The sequence below is a fragment of the Notechis scutatus genome, chromosome 13, assembly GCF_049901735.1.
Source record: "Notechis scutatus isolate UNSWTSFEM ecotype Mainland chromosome 13, rNotScu1.2, whole genome shotgun sequence".
In the NCBI taxonomy this organism is placed as follows: Eukaryota; Metazoa; Chordata; class Lepidosauria; order Squamata; family Elapidae; genus Notechis; species Notechis scutatus.
The window spans coordinates 7,967,870-7,984,250 of NC_142021.1; the positions used below are offsets into that span (position 1 = coordinate 7,967,870).

Sequence of the window (16,381 nt, forward strand, 5' to 3'; positions counted from 1 at the left end):
TACATATTCATCTTTCACATTTAAATTCTAATCTTATCATTGCTTTGCATATTTTCTATTAGTTTTCTTAGATACTTTCCTCAAGCTTATTTTATAAATTTTCAATTCATTTCTTAACCTATTTAACTTTAAATATTTCTCATGTCTTCATATTTGTTATACTTTTATCTGTCAGGTTTGCAATTTCATCGCATATTCTTATTTCATTATTTCAATAATTCCATCTTAGTTTAAACAGTTCAAAAAAGTTTCCCCTACAATTACCAATTTGGAATGTGCCGCCCCTTGTCCCCCCCCATATATCATTTAATTAATTCCCCTTTAAATCCCCATAATTTTTAATGATCACCTTAAAAATAACAAAGATCTCCTAGCGGCTACATAACATATATACTTCTTTAGTTCTGACTGAATGGTGGAGGATGGAAGGCCTCTCAGAGGGAGTGCTAACCACCAGATGGCTGCAAGACAATATAGATCCATCCATTCAGTCAGAACTGAAGAAGCTTCTTGGATGAGAAGGAAAACATCTTCAAGGAAAAACAAAACCCAGTGGCCTTTTGAAAAAGCACCTTTGGAACATTTTTTCCCCCAGTAAGACTATCCCAGAAAAACTAAAAGGAAGGATTGGTGATCCAATATCCCATCCCCAATCTTGCATAAGCAGTGGATACGTGGTTTCACGAGTTCTTGGTGTTCCTTTAAAGCAAGCAATGCTAGCAACCTTTTCATGCTCCTTGGTGTTCCTTTAAAGCAAGCAATGCTAGCAACCTTTTCATGCTCGTTAACAACACGACTTGTATCCAAGGGGTCGCTAAACTGAAATGCAGAAAAGCGCCAGGATCTCCAATATATATATATATCAGACGAACACTATACAGAAGCCTGATGATGGCAGATGAGATTCTGCCGAAACGTTGCTACAACTTTAAAAGCACAACTACAATGACGTGGGAAAATACCCGAACAAAGCTGAATAACATACATGTAAGCACCCACGAAAACTTAAGAAAACGTGTGTGTGTGTGTGTGTGCATATATATATATATATATATATATATATATATATATATATATATATATATATATATATATATATATACACACACACACACACACACACACACACACACACCGTTGCTCCAAGCATATATATATATATGCTTGCTGCGGTATCTACAGGATCCAATCTGGGTCGGTCACCAGGGCCACAGATTTTGTCTTTCAAGCTTTCTGACTCACGCTGGAGCCCCTCTTTCAATATTTGAAACCTCTGAATAAAACGTTGTGCAATAGCATTTATCTCTGCAGGAGGTAGATTGCTTCAGTTGGAAGCTTATTCCAACAGAAATCTTGGTAGGAATAAAAAAATAAATCCAATTGCGTAACAGTTAAAACACTTGCATTCCCTCTTGATACTTGCATCTATTTCTGGGGCCCTTGGATGACATTTTAGCCCTGTAGAATTTTATCCCATTTTATGTTCCCTCAGGTCAGTTTGCCACAGAATGAAGCATGACATTAAGTGTCTGATTTCTGTTCTTCAAACAGCCCGTTTCTAATTTTTTTATCCTAGTATTAAAAACACCAACGATCCAAGGAGAAGTCGGATATTTCTTTTCTACGTAAGATTTCTTACCGGGGCTGGGAAATTTTCCCAAGCTTAGAATGGTTTTTTTGGGGGGGCAGGTCCTCTGCTGAGTATCACAGTTGCCTCTTTTCCAGAAGTGTTTTTCTTAAAGTTGAGAGTATTTGGTTTTGGCCTTACCTGTCGGAATTGGTGAAGAGGTGACCACCGCCTTTAATAAAAACACCCTTTCGATGTGTCATTGTAAACCAAAGGCTAGTATAAGAACATTATGCATTGCAGGCAGTCCTCGACTGACCCTAATTTTGAGCCCCAAATTTCTGTTGCTAAGTGAAACATTTTCTCAAGTGAGCTTTGCCTCATTTTTACGGTCTTTTTCGCAGCAGTTGTTTAAGTGAATCCCTGCCGTTGATAAGTTAGTCACATGATTGCTAAGTGAATTTGGCTTTTCCATTGAGTCATAAAAGATGATTACATGCCATGGGGACACAGCAGCAGTCATAAATATGACCTAGTTGCCACGCATCTGAACTTTGATCACACGATCATGGAGATGCTAGAAAGGTAACTGAAAAATGGTCATAAAGTCACATTTTTCAGTGCCGTTTGGTCACGAAACGAACCGTTGGAGGTCAAGGACTTACATGTATTTTAACTAGTGCTGCAGCATCTTCGGCAAGGTTTTTCAACCATGTGCAATAACAGCCGGGACAAAACCCCTTGTCGTCGTCGTTTTCCCTGTGAAGTATTTCTCACCCCTGCCGATATTTTGCGGATACTTTGCGGAGTGTAAACTGTCTTTATAATTCGCCCCAAAGCACAAGCTACAATGAGCCACCTTCAGATCCATTCATTCCAGCTTCTGCATGAATGTGCAGAAGTGTGCAGTCTGATAAGATATTCGAAAACTTTGTCGTAGTCCTTGATTAACTTATGGTTTTTCTAGTCAAATCACTTGGGATTTTAGTTTTGACGCCTAAAATTATAGCTGTTCTTTTTTCTCTCTCTCTCTCTCCCCCCCACCCCCAATTTTAACCCTCATTAAATCCGTGTATTTCTCTGGATGGGCCTGTTCTTCGTTGCACCGTCCTTCAGGAAAATAAGGCTTTCTTGCCTTTTATTCTTTCCTTGAGAAATGTGGGGAGACTGTTGAAATGGTCGTAATTGGTCAAATAACGGATGCCGAAAAATTAGACGCTATCCACTTACAGCCCCAGTGAAATTTTATGTCTGGTTACTTGGGATTAACTCCCGGGAACAAATCTGTGTTCTAACGTTGCTCATGCCGTACTTACAGAAGTATTTCACTCTAGCTCTTTTTCCAACTTATACTAATCTGTGTTCTTGGTGATGGTGAAAACTGAAATAATCCCTAATGTCAGTGGGGGTGTTCCAGATTTTAAGATGGCCTGTCCGTCAGTCCTTTGGAACCATTTGCAGTGATTGATTGCAGTATTGTATTTTGAAAATGAATGTGACCAACTCAAATGTTAACCAGGTGAATTGTATAAGTTGAGTAATACAAGTGGTTGGTTGGTTCCCTTTATAAAGTCTTATTCTTTGAGCCTCTGTGTTACGACTTTTTGGTTACTTGTGTGTTTCCCCCAAATATTAGTTTTCAGCAATAAAGTTCGATATTATATCAGATTATTTTTTTCATCTGCTACTGCCAGTCATCGTCTCATTTTGATCCCTTAGGGAAGAAAACTCCATTTCCTTGAAGAGAAAGGTACTTTTACTGAGAGATGCTGGTTGCAATAAAGTCAGGTGGAATCTGAGTTTCCCACACATCAATACCAAACTATTTCCTTCAGTCCTATCTCCCCACCCCCCACCCAATGACTAGTCCAAATCCAGCCAACGTGATGCCGGTGGGATGTTTTGGGAACACTGAGGTGTTTGGGCTGGTAACTTTCCACTCTCGGGCAAATGGTCTTGAACAATCGGTTCCACATGGATCTTCTTTTCTTCAACCTCCCCAAACTTCCATACACAAATGCATCCAGTGTTATTGCCCATTTGTCCCCCCCTTTCCCCTAATCCTTTAATGGAAGGGCACCTGCATGGCACCAAGCCGAAGATTGCGGCTTTTTTTTTTTTTTGAAGTTGTACCACCAAGAGAAGCAGTTATGAATCATGCAGCCTTAATTTTCTCCTATCTAGGAGGGTGATGTGATGGGCAGAGCAAATTTCCTTCCATCTGTGTTTCCCATGTGAGTGAAGAGTTAAATAAAAGTGTATCTGCTTGGGGCAGGAGAGAGACCCTCTTAAAGCAGTGGCTCTGGTCTGCGGACACCTGGGAGACCACAATGTCATTGCAGGAGGTCTTGCGAAGGCTTGAAAAATATTTACGTCTTAAGTCTTGGGGAGCCCTGTGGCGTCCATGGTCACAAACGGTATTTAAAAGGGCTCTGAGGTGTTTAGAAAAGGTTTAGAACCCCTGCCTTCAAGTGTTTCCTGTTTTCTAAGTATTCTGGAGGCACTGTCATTTTGTGGTTCTTTAAACCATATTAAAACTAGGGGATTCAGCAATTGAATGAAGTAGAATTAGTAGAATTTAGTGCAGGAAGTTCTTGACTTATTTGTCGCCTAGTCACTCTCTTTGCAACCCATATGATGCGCGTGATGGGCTGACTCCATTATGGTTGTACATCCAGGACTGCCTGGATTGTGGCAAATACAACTTGGACCATAGGCTAGGAACAAAGAAAGAAAGGTAACACGAAACGCCACCCAATGGCTTTAATTCGTTTAGTACACAGAACTCTCATCCCCATTTGCTCCATGATTTCAAAAATGCGCCATTACAAAAAAAAAAAAAAAGTCTGAAATTGTATCTTCAGGCCTTTTGCTTCCAACAGTCCCCTTAAATTGTTGACCTACTTCAACTTGGTACTTTTTCAAAAATTTAAGCAGAAGCTGGCTGGATAATGAAAGGAAGGGGAGGAGCAACAGACCCTTTTAAGACTAGGAAGTAAAACACAAGGGCCTTTCTGTGCTGGGTGGACCACAAGAACCGCTAACTGGGACATCCCATCGCTGTTCTCAGGAGGGTGTCTGTGGTGTCAGCCTCTTGGGACTTCACATCTGGCATCTCCACCGTTCCCACATCTGGCATCTCCGCCGGTCTCACATCTGGAATCTCCGCTGGTTTCACATCTGGAATTTCCGCTGAGCCTGCAGGGGTGTTGCTTGCTTTGCTGTCTGGATACTCTATTCTTTCAAAGAAGAAAAGCATCTCGCAGTGCATGGTGTGGGGGAAAAGATCTACCGCCGTTGCTTTGATAACCCGGAAAGGGCTGCCCTTCACGCGATGAGAAGGCGCTCGACAAAGGCTACGGGAGAAAGGAAACAGATTACGAATCTTTGCCCTTTTATCTGAGGCCGCTTCAGTTCCGCCTGTCCGGAGGGGGGGTTAACGTGAATCATTATTCGCTCATAGCAACCTGTGATAGCGAAGGAACAGCCCAAATTAGGCTTTCTGGGGGGAGGGGAGAATATTTGTAGACTCCCAACCCAGAGGTGTCAAACTGGATTTCTTGGCGGGCCGGATCAGCATTGTAGTTGGCTCCCGTGGGCTGCAGCGGTGGGAGATGGGATGGACAGCAGACAGGATGGACACCTCCTGCAGCACTCTGCTGGCCAAAATGGGGTGCAGGGGGGCTGCATGTGGGCCCCGTTTTTGCTAGCAGAGGCACTGCAGACCGGTCCCATGGGCCAGATCTAAGCAGCCCACGGGCCTTGAATTTGACACCCCTGTTCCAACCTATACGGTCTAGAGCGCACCCTCTGCCTTTGGCCAGGTCTCCCCACTGCTATGGGTAGTTGCCCTAGGGCCTCCGGGGAATGAGGGCTGTATTTGAGATTGCAATCGCCTGTGGAAGGGATAGACCATAATCTGCCACGCTGGTGCAGTGCAGGTTGGCAGATGTGATCAGTATTAGTCTGGGGCAAGGGTCTTCAAACTCAGTAAGTGTAAGACTTGTTGACTTCAACTCCCAGAATTCCTGAGCTGGATGAGGAATTCTGGGAGTTGAAGTTCACAAGTCTTAAAGCTGTCAAGTTTGAAAACCCCTGGTCTGGGGTATCCAACTTGGCCTGTTCTCCTTTGGAGAGACCCTTCTGGACATATAGACGTCCGACGAAATAGCCTACAATTTCGTTTACCCACACAAGACCCTTCACCCCATCAAGGCACCCGATCATAGGATGGGGGCCTTGATACAAGTTGGAAGGGTGGAACCATGGGGAAAGAGGCCTTCATTCCACAGAGGACAAGACAACGGCTAAAGTGATGAAACGATGATTTGTAGACTCACTCCACAAAGTTGTTCATAGCAGCTCGAGGGTTGCAGGAGACGTAAAGGAGCTTTTTCAAGTGCTCGGCTTTTCGGATTGCGAGGATTACTTTGGAATCTAGGAAATTACACAGTTGGACAAACATCAGGCTTTTAGCTGCCGCGACAGTTTTTTATCCCCGTCAAGAGAAAAGGCCACATGAAAATAAAACGACAGTCACTCCGAATGGAGGGAGAAGTTCAACTTCACCGTGAGAAAGAAAAGTAGGAAAGATCCGACAGAAATTCTCCAGACCCTTTTCACCAGTGTTCAAAGCTACTCTAAGCTACTCGCTTTGCAGCATCTATTTCATCCCCAAAACTCAAAAAAGGCACATTTGGCATTTTTTTTCCCCCTCCAAAAAGAAATAAGGGGCAAATTAGAAGACCGTTTACCGATCACACAGAGCAGAAAACTGGCCGTGTTGCTAAAGAACCTACGTTGAAAGCGGCGGTTGCTTCTCTTCTCACACCCAATCCTTTTTTTTGTCTTACTGTGCCACATTTTTCTGTACAATTGTGTAAATTTAAAATTCTACTTAAATGCCCCTGAGGTTCCCCATGCACACAACTTACGTAGACCTGCTCGTGGAGGATCCACAATTGTAACTGTGTTGTGCAGCGCTAACGTGTTCACGAGGTGAGGAACAAGCTCCTCAGCTTTCCCACAGTGGAATTCAACATTCATCAACCCTGAAAGGGGAGCAGAGAAGAAAATGCTTATGGTAATGTCTTAACATAAGAAATATCGTAATACCCACATCAATCTGCAGTTGGATATCCAGAGTTTGTGTACTGCAATGGTTCCCAACCTTTTTCTTCACCACAGACACCTTTAAGTACCTTTTGTGGCCACGGACCGCCAAGACTCAACTCAAGATTTAAACATTTTTTTCCAAGCCTTCGTGAAGCCCCCTGTGATGACATTGTGGATCCCGTGGGGTCTCCGTGGACCACAGGTTGAAAATCACTGGTGCATTGCATATAAGAACAGAATGCCATTTGGTTCTGCCAGAAATCTTTGGATTGAAAAATCAGGCTTCTCAGGTGCTACATCTTTTCTATCCTGCTCTACGGAGTTGGAGAGTTGGTCTCTGACAGAAAGACACTTGAAAAGACTAAGAAGCATTTGAAATGTGGATTTACAGGCAGTTGTTACGTATAAGTTGGGTTGACAAAAACAGAAATGAGGTGGTGATAAGCCGCCTAGGAAAGCCAAGGGAAATCATCAAAACCATAAAAAGGCAAAAGTTAGAACGTTTTGAACATGGGATGTGACACCCAGAAAAATACAGCATCGTTCACTTAATCCTTCAGGGAAAAATTGAAGGCAAAGAAGGTCCAGGCAGAAGAAGAACATCAAGGATTCAAAATCTAAGGGACTGGTTTGGACAAAGCTCAGCAGCACTTGTATGGCTGTTGATAAAAATAGGACCGCCAATGTCTGATGACGGAAAGAGGGGGAGGAGGGGAGGGGGAGGGGGGGAGGAAGAGAGAAGAAGAAAGAGGAAGAAGGGAGGAGGAGGAGGAAGAAGAAGAAGAAGAAGAAGAAGAAGAAGAGGAGGAGGAGGAGAGAGGAGGAGGAGGAGGAGGAAATAGAAATCATCATCTTTGGAGTTGGTGAAAGTGAGCAAGAGGTTTCAGCATTTATTATATTTTACCATTCAGCTGAGCATTTGCTTTGGCATCTTCAACTGCTTCTTGGCAGAGTTCGACTCCGATAACTTTCTTCACTTTCTGCACGATAAAAAAAGGCAATAATCGGTTAACACTTTGCTGACTATGAGCAAAAAAAAAAAGTTTGCAGAATCAGGTGCAGCTCATTTCACAACCGCCTGGCTTAGCTATGGCAGTTCCAGTACTTGATTGTGGTCATAAGTCTAGGCCAAGGGTCTTCAAGACTTGGCAATTGCCAGAATTTCTGAGCTAACATGACTGGAGGAGGAATTCTGGGAGTTGAAGTCCACAAGTCTTAAAGGTGTCAAGTTTGAAGAACCCCCCTGGTCTAGGCCTACATACTAAGGGTGTGTGTGTGTGTGTGTGATGTCCCTGCTCCCCCTTCCCCATGGAAATAGGAAGCCAACCTGTTCCTTCACCTGTGCAAGAGATATGCCAATTGATCCAGTCCCACAGCAAACATCCAGCACTGTAGTTTCCTGGCTGATGTCAGCCCAATCCTGAATAGTTGAATACAGAACTTCAGCTGCCTTTGTGTTCACCTGTAAAGTCCAACATTATTCTTGCTGTTAAACTCATCTAACAAGTGGACAAACCACTGAGAAAAATCTCAGCAGGTTGAAGGAAGTTTGACTTGCCATCAAACCAGAATACCAAATTAAAATTACAGTGAAACACTTAATACAGCTTTGCGTATTGAAAAGTGTAAAAGGCGCATTTGGACCATAGGGAGAAACAAAGATATGACAGGACTTCTTAAAAAAAATGTCACAATATCTTTTATCTCTGTCGCCCACCAACACTTAGGCATAAAATGTTAGTGCACTGATTTATTTTACATTATTTAATAGCTAGCAAAAAGAACAGCAGGCCTTTAAAATGCAGATCACTGTATACAGATTAATGTATGCCTCTTATTTCAATTTTTCCTTTAAGAGATACTTTATCAGCTTGTACATTACCCTTTAACGTTTTAATGCACTGGAAGGTTTACAATTAATCCTGACATAAATTATTGTCCTTATTTGGGGGGGAACCCAGGAAAATGGGCAGTTCCTCCATTTTCCTAAAAATTCACTTCGAGAAAACAGCCATTAATTCCAACTGCAAAACCAGGTTCAAAGCACAACATGGTGAAAAATTACCTGGAAAAAAGCATGAGGTGAAATCCGGAATTTTAACCCCAGAAGATCTTCCTGTATGTATTTATCACCAGCGATGTTGTTCAAAATTAAATCTTCACGATTCGGGGTTTTTCTGGAGAGGGAAGAAGCAAGAAAAAGGGGTTTTGTGACAGCCATTCTTGCATCTGCAAATCATACTCAACTATTAAGATTAGGGATAAAATTAGGGCCAGAAAACGGGTCTAAGCTGATGCTTGAACTTATTAATGCAATGATTCTTCAGCTGCAATATTATAACAAGCACAATTAAATTATCTCAAATAATGTTCACATATTAATGAAATGGAAGAGCTAAAAATGTTCCCATTTTATTGGGTGATGGCTATTTAGGAAGGCTCCCAAAGGACTAATAGACAAACCAGGAAGAAAAAAATACACTAGTTAACACTTCATTCTGATGTATTTCCAGATCCTCTTGACTGTATTGGCAGTAAGTAATTACTGTGACAGTAAAATAAAAAGTGTTAGGAATAATAGTCACCTAACAGCTGGGTTGGCAATATATATAAAACAAGAGTCATTTAATACTGTTGTATCTTTAAGAGAATGCTGTAAGTGTGACTGGCTGAGGTTCCTCCAATGGCCATAAGATGGAGCCAGAAACCTGGTTTGTTTTTCTTGCCTTTTGCCTCATTGTCATTCTGCTTGAATTGCTGTGAGTCTTGCAACTGTTCACAAACTCCGTTTACTGAACTTTGTTTATGATACAGGAAAAGGACTTTATTTTTGGATTAGCCCTGGACTGTTTTGAATACTAACTGCTTTAACCATGTATGATTTGGACTGTTTGTTGGACTTTGTTTACCCGTTTACAGGAAGTAAAACTTACATTTTACTAGTGTATCTGTGTGCAGGTTGTGTTATTCATCACCACTCTCACTATGTTTCCCTGAGCGCACTCATTCTCCTAACAGGGAATACCTCAGCAAAAAGTATTCTTGGATCTGGGGAAAACAGGCTGGGTTGCCCCTAGTCTACAATATTTTTTAATAAACCTTGAGATTTTCCACTAAATGCTTAGCATTTTGAAACTTCAGCTGTATTTTATAGCAGTTTAGATTCTCCCTTTATAGGCAGTGATAGCATCCCATCTCTGACAACCCTGAAAAATAATCTTTTGTTGTTACCTCTGGCCTTCTTCTACAAAATATAAAGATGTTATTCCGCTGTCTTTCCCAGGACCTTCTGTGAAGTATGTAGCCATTGAGGTCTCCAATGTAGCACGTTCTTCTTTGCTTAATTTCTAGAGATTCCCAAAACAAACCAAAAAAAAACCCCAGAAAGATGCTTAGAAGTTTTAAACATCTAAGTTTAAGTTAAGAAAAAAAATGAAAATAGCATCTGAAGTAGAGTTGACGTTTCTCTGAGGAAACCATGCGTCAAAACCAAGAATTAACAGGCATCAAAAAAGCTGTCGAAAGCCTGTGTTTTATTATAGAAAACAAATTTTATAATACCTGTGGGTTAAAATAGGCAATTGCCATGATGTGGCCATTCGAGCTAGTACGAACAGTTAGCTGTTTCCAGTGACCTTCGTAGGTTTCTGGGCTATAAACGCCATAAGAGGTTGACCTGTAATTTACAAATCCTTAATTACTAAATCAGGACATTGTAAGTGCAACTGTTGATAGGCAGCGGCCAGTGTTCCCTGTAAGATTAAGGGGGGCGCTATATAAATACTGATAGAAGATAATTTCTAGAGCCTCAACCTTATGCCACCAGACCTAGAAAACCTAGAACTATGCCGCCTTCGGTCCGATCTAAGTATAGTATATAAAATCATACATTGCAATGTCCTACCTGTCAATGAATACTTCAGCTTCAACAATAACAATACAAGATCACACAATAGATACAAACTCAAGGTTAATCACACCAAACTTGATTGCAGGAAATACAACTTCAGCAACAGAGTGGTCTATGTCTAGAATACTCTACCTGACTCTGTGGTTTTTTCCCCCAAACCCCAAAAACTTTAACCTTAGACTGTCTACTATTGACCTCGCCCCTTTCCTAAGAGGTCTGTAGGGGGCATGCATAAGCGCACCAACGTGCCTACCGTCCCTGTCCTGTTGTTTCTTTTATATATTTTTTTATTTTTCTTTCTGTATCCATGTATTCATAACTGTTTTTACTTATACCTATTATCTTGTAAACAATTGACAAACAAAATAGATAAATAAAAATAAAATAAATGTCTTTTTTATAGTGTGGTGACCAAAATTGTGCGCAGTACTCTAGGTGTGGTCTTACTAAGACTTTATATATTTATAGAGTGGTATTAGTACCTCCCTTGATCATGACTGTATCCCTTTGTTTATGCAATTTAGGATTGTATTGGCTTTTTGGGCTGCTGCTGCACATGGCTGGCTCATATTTAGCTGGTTGTCCACTAAGACTCCAAGATCCCTCTCTCAGTTACTGTTAGTTGGTTAGTCCGGGTTATCTAAGGAAACATCTCTTGCCAGTCACATCCACCCAAACCACTACAGCAGGGAGGAAAGGAATGTTGTGGGTCCCACCCTGAGGAAGATACACCTGGTGGGACCCAGAAGAAGGGCCTGCTCCGTGGTGGCCCCGTCTCTCTGGAACATCATGCCCCCAGAGATTAGAATGGCCCCCTTACTATTCTTCCGAAAGGCACTGAAGACCTGATTCTGCCAGCGGGCCTGGGGAACCCAGAGAGGGATGGAGCCCATCCAATGGCTAGTGTGATCTGCTGTCGTCGGGGTGGGAGTTGGTTTTTGATTTTTGATTTGTTTTCCCAAATTTTGTTCTATTGTACTTTACTAATTTATTTTATTCTTTTTGTTAGTTTTTATTGCTTTTATTTTGTTTTAAATATATGGTTTTACATTGTGTAAGCCATGGGTGAATAGGCGGCAATATAAATTAAATAAATAAATCAACAAACAAACAAAATATTAAGCCTGGTTTCACCCAGTCTACAGGTGTCCTTTTGGTTTTTCTTTGCCTAAGTGTAAGACTTTACTTTTCTCTATCTTGAATTTCATTGTTAAGACTACATTTGTCTATCATGCAAGAGCCAAAGTTGGGGAAACAGAAAGCAGAAACCTCAGGTAGAAGAAACATTCTGGGGGGGGGGGGACCCCATTAACAGCGGATGGCTCACCGTATATACTCCTGGAAAGCCCTGGCCACCTTCTTCGCCTCGGCGGGGACGTGGATGGTCTCAAAGGGTTCCACAACAGCACAGGAACCCCCCTTGTATTTGCCCAGCCGGAAGCCAACCATTTTTTCTTCTCCATTTGGGCCTAAGCCAATCAAAAATTCACATTTGTTGCGGTACTCGGTCTAAATGCAAAGCAAGGCAACATTCAGATCGGAGCCATCAGGGACACGCCTTTCCCGGGGTGCTACGAAACGGACAACAATCACAACCCATTGTGAGAATGCAGGAAGCACAGGATTTTGCTACTGCCCGCGTGGTAGCCAGGTCTGAGTGAAAAACTGTCACAAGCCACCTTTCACAGTGTCGTGGTAACATTTAGTGCAGTCACTAAATGAATGGTTGTAACTAAAGGACTACCTGTACTTTGGTCACTAAGCCACCAGTTGAGGACTACCTCTTATCCATTCCACCCTTTACGCGTCTTAGCAGCTACTCAGTGCGAACACCAAGGCTGCGTTTTGCTTCCTCTTAAAGAGTTTGATGAAACGGATATCGCACGAAACTCCCGGTATGCATGACCTGTATTGGGGATGGCTTCACTCCCTCCAAGGAGCAACAAAGCCCATCGTGCTTCTCCTTTTGCAGGAACAGCCACGGGAGCAGCGCTCGGTTGTTGTTTCCCATGTCCCTGAAATCAAAAGATTAAAAAAAGCGTTTACTGGAGAGAAGGAAGGAAGAAGACTAAACCAAAATCGGAGCCCCATCATGAAGCATCTATATACAGTATATAAAAGTGAAAGGCCACTCGCGAATCATCACAAAATCTCCAGAACCGTAAAGCCTACAAACTTTAAATTTACGTATGTTCCTCTTTGCAGTAATAAATTAGTTTCTACTGCTTCGGTACAGGCTAGGCCTCACATAGGTTGAAAGCGCGTACCAGGAACAGAGAACATCAATCAACAAACATGTCATCATGGGCAAATAACTGGAATGTAAGTGCTGATTTGCTACTTAGTACCTTTTAAACTGACCATGTAACTGTGATTGGATGTTACTATGTGTGCACTAATATTCCTACTCATGTAACTTAATGATTGGATAGACTTCACTGCTTGTGACGTATCACTGTTGTGTTTTTAATAAAAAGAGCTTCCCGAGCTTATGAGAGAGGGCAGCTCACCCAAGATAGAACCTGCGTTGGTGTCTTTCTTGATGCATTCGACCATCCAGTGAGAAGGCTTCCTAATGCGGAGCAAAGCCGCACCTCTTGGCTCCTAGGTGCTCGCTAAGAAAGGATTTTTCAAAATGACCATCAGAGCATTAGTATTTCCTGTATTATTATTATTAACATGCTCTGATGCTAAGGAGTTCTACTCCCCCTCCCCACCTGAAAAGAAATCTGTTCCAAATGCAAAACACAAGCAGAGGAGAGGAATTTTAGTCTCAGTTTCAGAGCAGCAACTAGCTTTAGTACAGAACAGTTGAGATAAGCATGCCCAGGCTCCTTGCTATCTCCTCCTTGCTCACACAACAAATACTGTTTCAGTTTCCAAAGAGCCCTCAACTCTCTCACACACTGACAGGATGCTAGCCAGATGAATACCGATGGATGCTGGTAGGCAGAGGCAGATTTTTTTCCCCCTTATTTTCCTCCCCCAAAAGTAAGCCCGACCACATAGTTTTGTAGCGAAGCACGGGGATCCAGCTAGTCATTGCTAAGCCCTGATAGCTGTTTAAAGCAGTGGAGGATGCTGCCCCAGTTTCCCAAGCGGAAAATCCAAGGTGTGATGGGAAAGGCTAGCAAGGCTTTCCTGAAGGCCTCTGTAGCTGATAACAACGCTCTGGATCGATCCTATCGGCTGCAGAGGCCTTTATAAAAGCCTTGCGACACACGCAAGTGAGGTTAGTCAGTGGATGACGTCCCCTGAAAATAAGACCTGGTGCCTTTTTTGGCGGCAAAAATAAATAAATAAGACAAGGTCTTATTTCCAGGGAAGTATATCTACCAGGGGAATGAAGCTTCCAGAAAAGCAAATCACCTGGTCAGTTTGGCCAAGACTTCTTCACACTGCTGCTTCTTCTTCACCAGCTGCTCTTCGTAGGGAATGGTCCACAAAGGAGTCACCACATCCGCTATCTGCTTGCTTAGAGGTTCCTCCTCGCCGTCTTTGGAAGAAGTCGGGCGCTTGGCTGGCACCTCTTCGGCGCCTTCCTCTCTTTTCCTCTTCTTCAAAATGGGATCCGCTTTTGGTTTGGCCAAACGGACGCTCAGGTTCCGGTTCTTCCACCGGACGCCGTGGAGAACTTTCATCGCTTTGTCCCTTTCTTCCTCGCTCTTGAAGGTGACGAAGGCAAAGGTCTGCCTCCCCATCAGTTTTATCTTGTGCGGGTTGAGGCCGTATTTGGCAAGGAATTTCTTGACTTCGTTAAAGCCGACGTATCTGGGGAGATTCTGAAGTTCGACCTTATAGATCTCTGAAGTGAACAAGTCCTCTTTAATGTACCTGTACATGTTGGAAGTATCGGAAGGGTTCTCTGCATTTGTTTCTCCGGTTTGGACCGCCGATTCCGGAGTGGTACCTTCTGGATCCACCGAGTGGACGCCATCCTTGTTTTCCTCCATTGTTTCAGGTCCTGTGGAGAAAAATAATGGAATCGTCTCTCTTCTCTCTTTGTCTCTCTGCACTAAACCCTGAACCAAATCACAGGGAGATCATTGAGGGTATAAAACTAACTAAATGGACTGTCTTCAGAAAACGTAACAAACCACAATTAAACTGAATAGCAAGGATTACAGAGAGCCTTTGTGACTCTTAAACCAGAGTTATGATGGGTTATTAAGAATACTGGCTTATCCCACCTCTAGGAGCGGTGTGTTTCAAACCGATAAAAACAAAAATAATACCTGTAATGAAAATCAGCTTTAAATAACTGCAAGACAAGGAGTGGCTCAACAACTGTACTGTCATCATCATCATTTAATAACCCCATAATCCCTTGCAGGGTAGAGTCTGAATGGAGCTGAGTGTTTACTGGCCAGGTGCCTTTCTTGTCGCCAATGCGGAGTTTTGTTCAGCAGATATATTCTCATGGTGCCCAGAGAGAAATATCTGCCTCTACCAAGGATTAAACTCACAGCCAACCCAATTGTGAGGCAAGAGTTCTACCTCTAGGCCACAGCACCATTCTTAGCAGCTGTACTCTATGCAGTGATCCCCAACCTTTTCACGCCGCGCCCGGTACCGGCATCAGCTGGGGCGCCGCGGCCAGTGCACCCGGTATCAGCTGGGCGCCATGTCTTTTTGATAGAAAACGTGCTCGGTGAGCTTTCTACCGGAAAGCTCACGGGAAGCACTTTTTCATCAAAAAGATGTAGCATTAGCTCACAGCACCATTCTTAGCAGCTGTACTCTCTAAGTTGAACAGGAGACAACTTTTAACAAACTCAGCCTAGCTAAACATTAACCAGATAACCAGGAAAATACAAGAAAGCAGAAGCCTTGGATTGATGCAGGAAGATCTAAGAAAACAGAATCATAGAGTTGGAAGGGACCTCGGAGATCTTCTAGTCCAACCCCTCATACCACCCCAGTCTATTTTTGAAAAGCTGGGAAATTGAGTGGTTGTAATGCTCAGCTTCAGCAAGCCTGGCCTCAATGGTGCTTTATTGATGTTGTGCTATTTCTGGTATAATTTTGAAAGTTTTATTTGTACTGAAATGCTGGCTGGAGAATTCTGGGAATTGAAGTCCATTCATTTTAAAGTTCCCAAGGTTGAGAAACCAACCACTCAAAGCATCTAATTGAACAAGGTTCAACGGGAGGGGATTAAGACTACATCCCCCAGAACCCTCTGCGCAGTTCTCCAACCCAGCGCCCTCGAACCGTGCCTCCTACAAGCAGGGCCTTCCTGAATTTGCAATCCATCCGCATCCAGAGGGCGCCAGGCTGGGGAAGGTTGCAGGGGCGGCCTTATGCTCGGCCAAAACCCGAACAAGCCCCGCGTGGAATTTTCCACTCACCTCACCCGCCGCCGGGCCCACCAGGCGAGCGGCCCCCCACCAAAGACCAACCTCGCAGAGCGCAGGCGCGGAAAGAAGGCCGGGTTCTCTAAGGAGACTAGGCCGGCATGACGCCGCGTGCGCAGCGTCGCTCGGCCTCGCTTGGGCTTTTGGGGTTTGTTTTTTTCCTCCAAAGCAAGGCTTGGGGGAAATTCCGTATATGCCTTCGTGCGCGCACGCGCGTACGTAAGGGCGAGCGTGCCCCTCCTCCACGCAGCGTCGCGGCTCGAGTGTGGGGGGGAAAGAGAGGTCGCGCGAGGACCGACGGGAAGGAGGGCGGGAAGCGCGCGCGAGGCCTCCCCACGCTGGTCTTCAACCCCGCCGTTCCTCCCCGCTGGGTTATTATAGAAACAAGCCGCCGAGGTTTCGGCCCAAACGCTTTTCCATTCCCGTCAGCCC

At 43.5% G+C, this 16,381-nt stretch overlaps 1 protein-coding gene across 2 annotated transcripts; it reads right to left on the bottom strand.

The window, feature by feature from the left end:
- Positions 1–4,316: 4,316 nt before the first annotated feature.
- Positions 4,317–16,279, bottom strand: TRMT2A (tRNA methyltransferase 2A). 2 transcript variants are annotated; one of them, XM_087942900.1, is made up of 12 exons: positions 15,944–16,279; positions 13,962–14,556; positions 12,499–12,607; positions 11,920–12,101; positions 10,244–10,358; positions 9,914–10,029; positions 8,748–8,859; positions 8,022–8,144; positions 7,587–7,662; positions 6,502–6,618; positions 5,908–6,004; positions 4,317–4,923 (listed from the first exon to the last, which is right to left on the bottom strand). In XM_087942900.1, exons 2-12 carry the CDS (start codon positions 14,543–14,545, stop codon positions 4,608–4,610), a joined length of 1,947 nt encoding a protein of 648 aa, XP_087799026.1. In that variant the 5' UTR covers positions 14,546–14,556; positions 15,944–16,279; the 3' UTR covers positions 4,317–4,607. The 2 variants fall into 2 exon arrangements, with proteins under 2 accessions (XP_087799026.1, XP_087799027.1); XM_087942901.1 differs by having other exon boundaries at positions 15,995–16,176.
- Between the last annotated feature and the right edge of the window lie 102 nt (positions 16,280–16,381).

Coding starts and splice junctions, on each gene's coding strand:
- TRMT2A (XM_087942900.1), bottom strand. CDS start 14,545: ATGGAGGAAAACAAGGATGGCGTCCACTCGGTGGATCCAGAAGGTACC. Junction 10,359..11,919: donor GCTTTCCAGGAGTATATACG/GTGAGCCATCCG, acceptor TGTAAATTACAG/GTCAACCTCTTATGGCGTTT. Junction 4,924..5,907: donor GCTATGAACAACTTTGTGGA/GTGAGTCTACAA, acceptor TTTCTCCCGTAG/CCTTTGTCGAGCGCCTTCTC.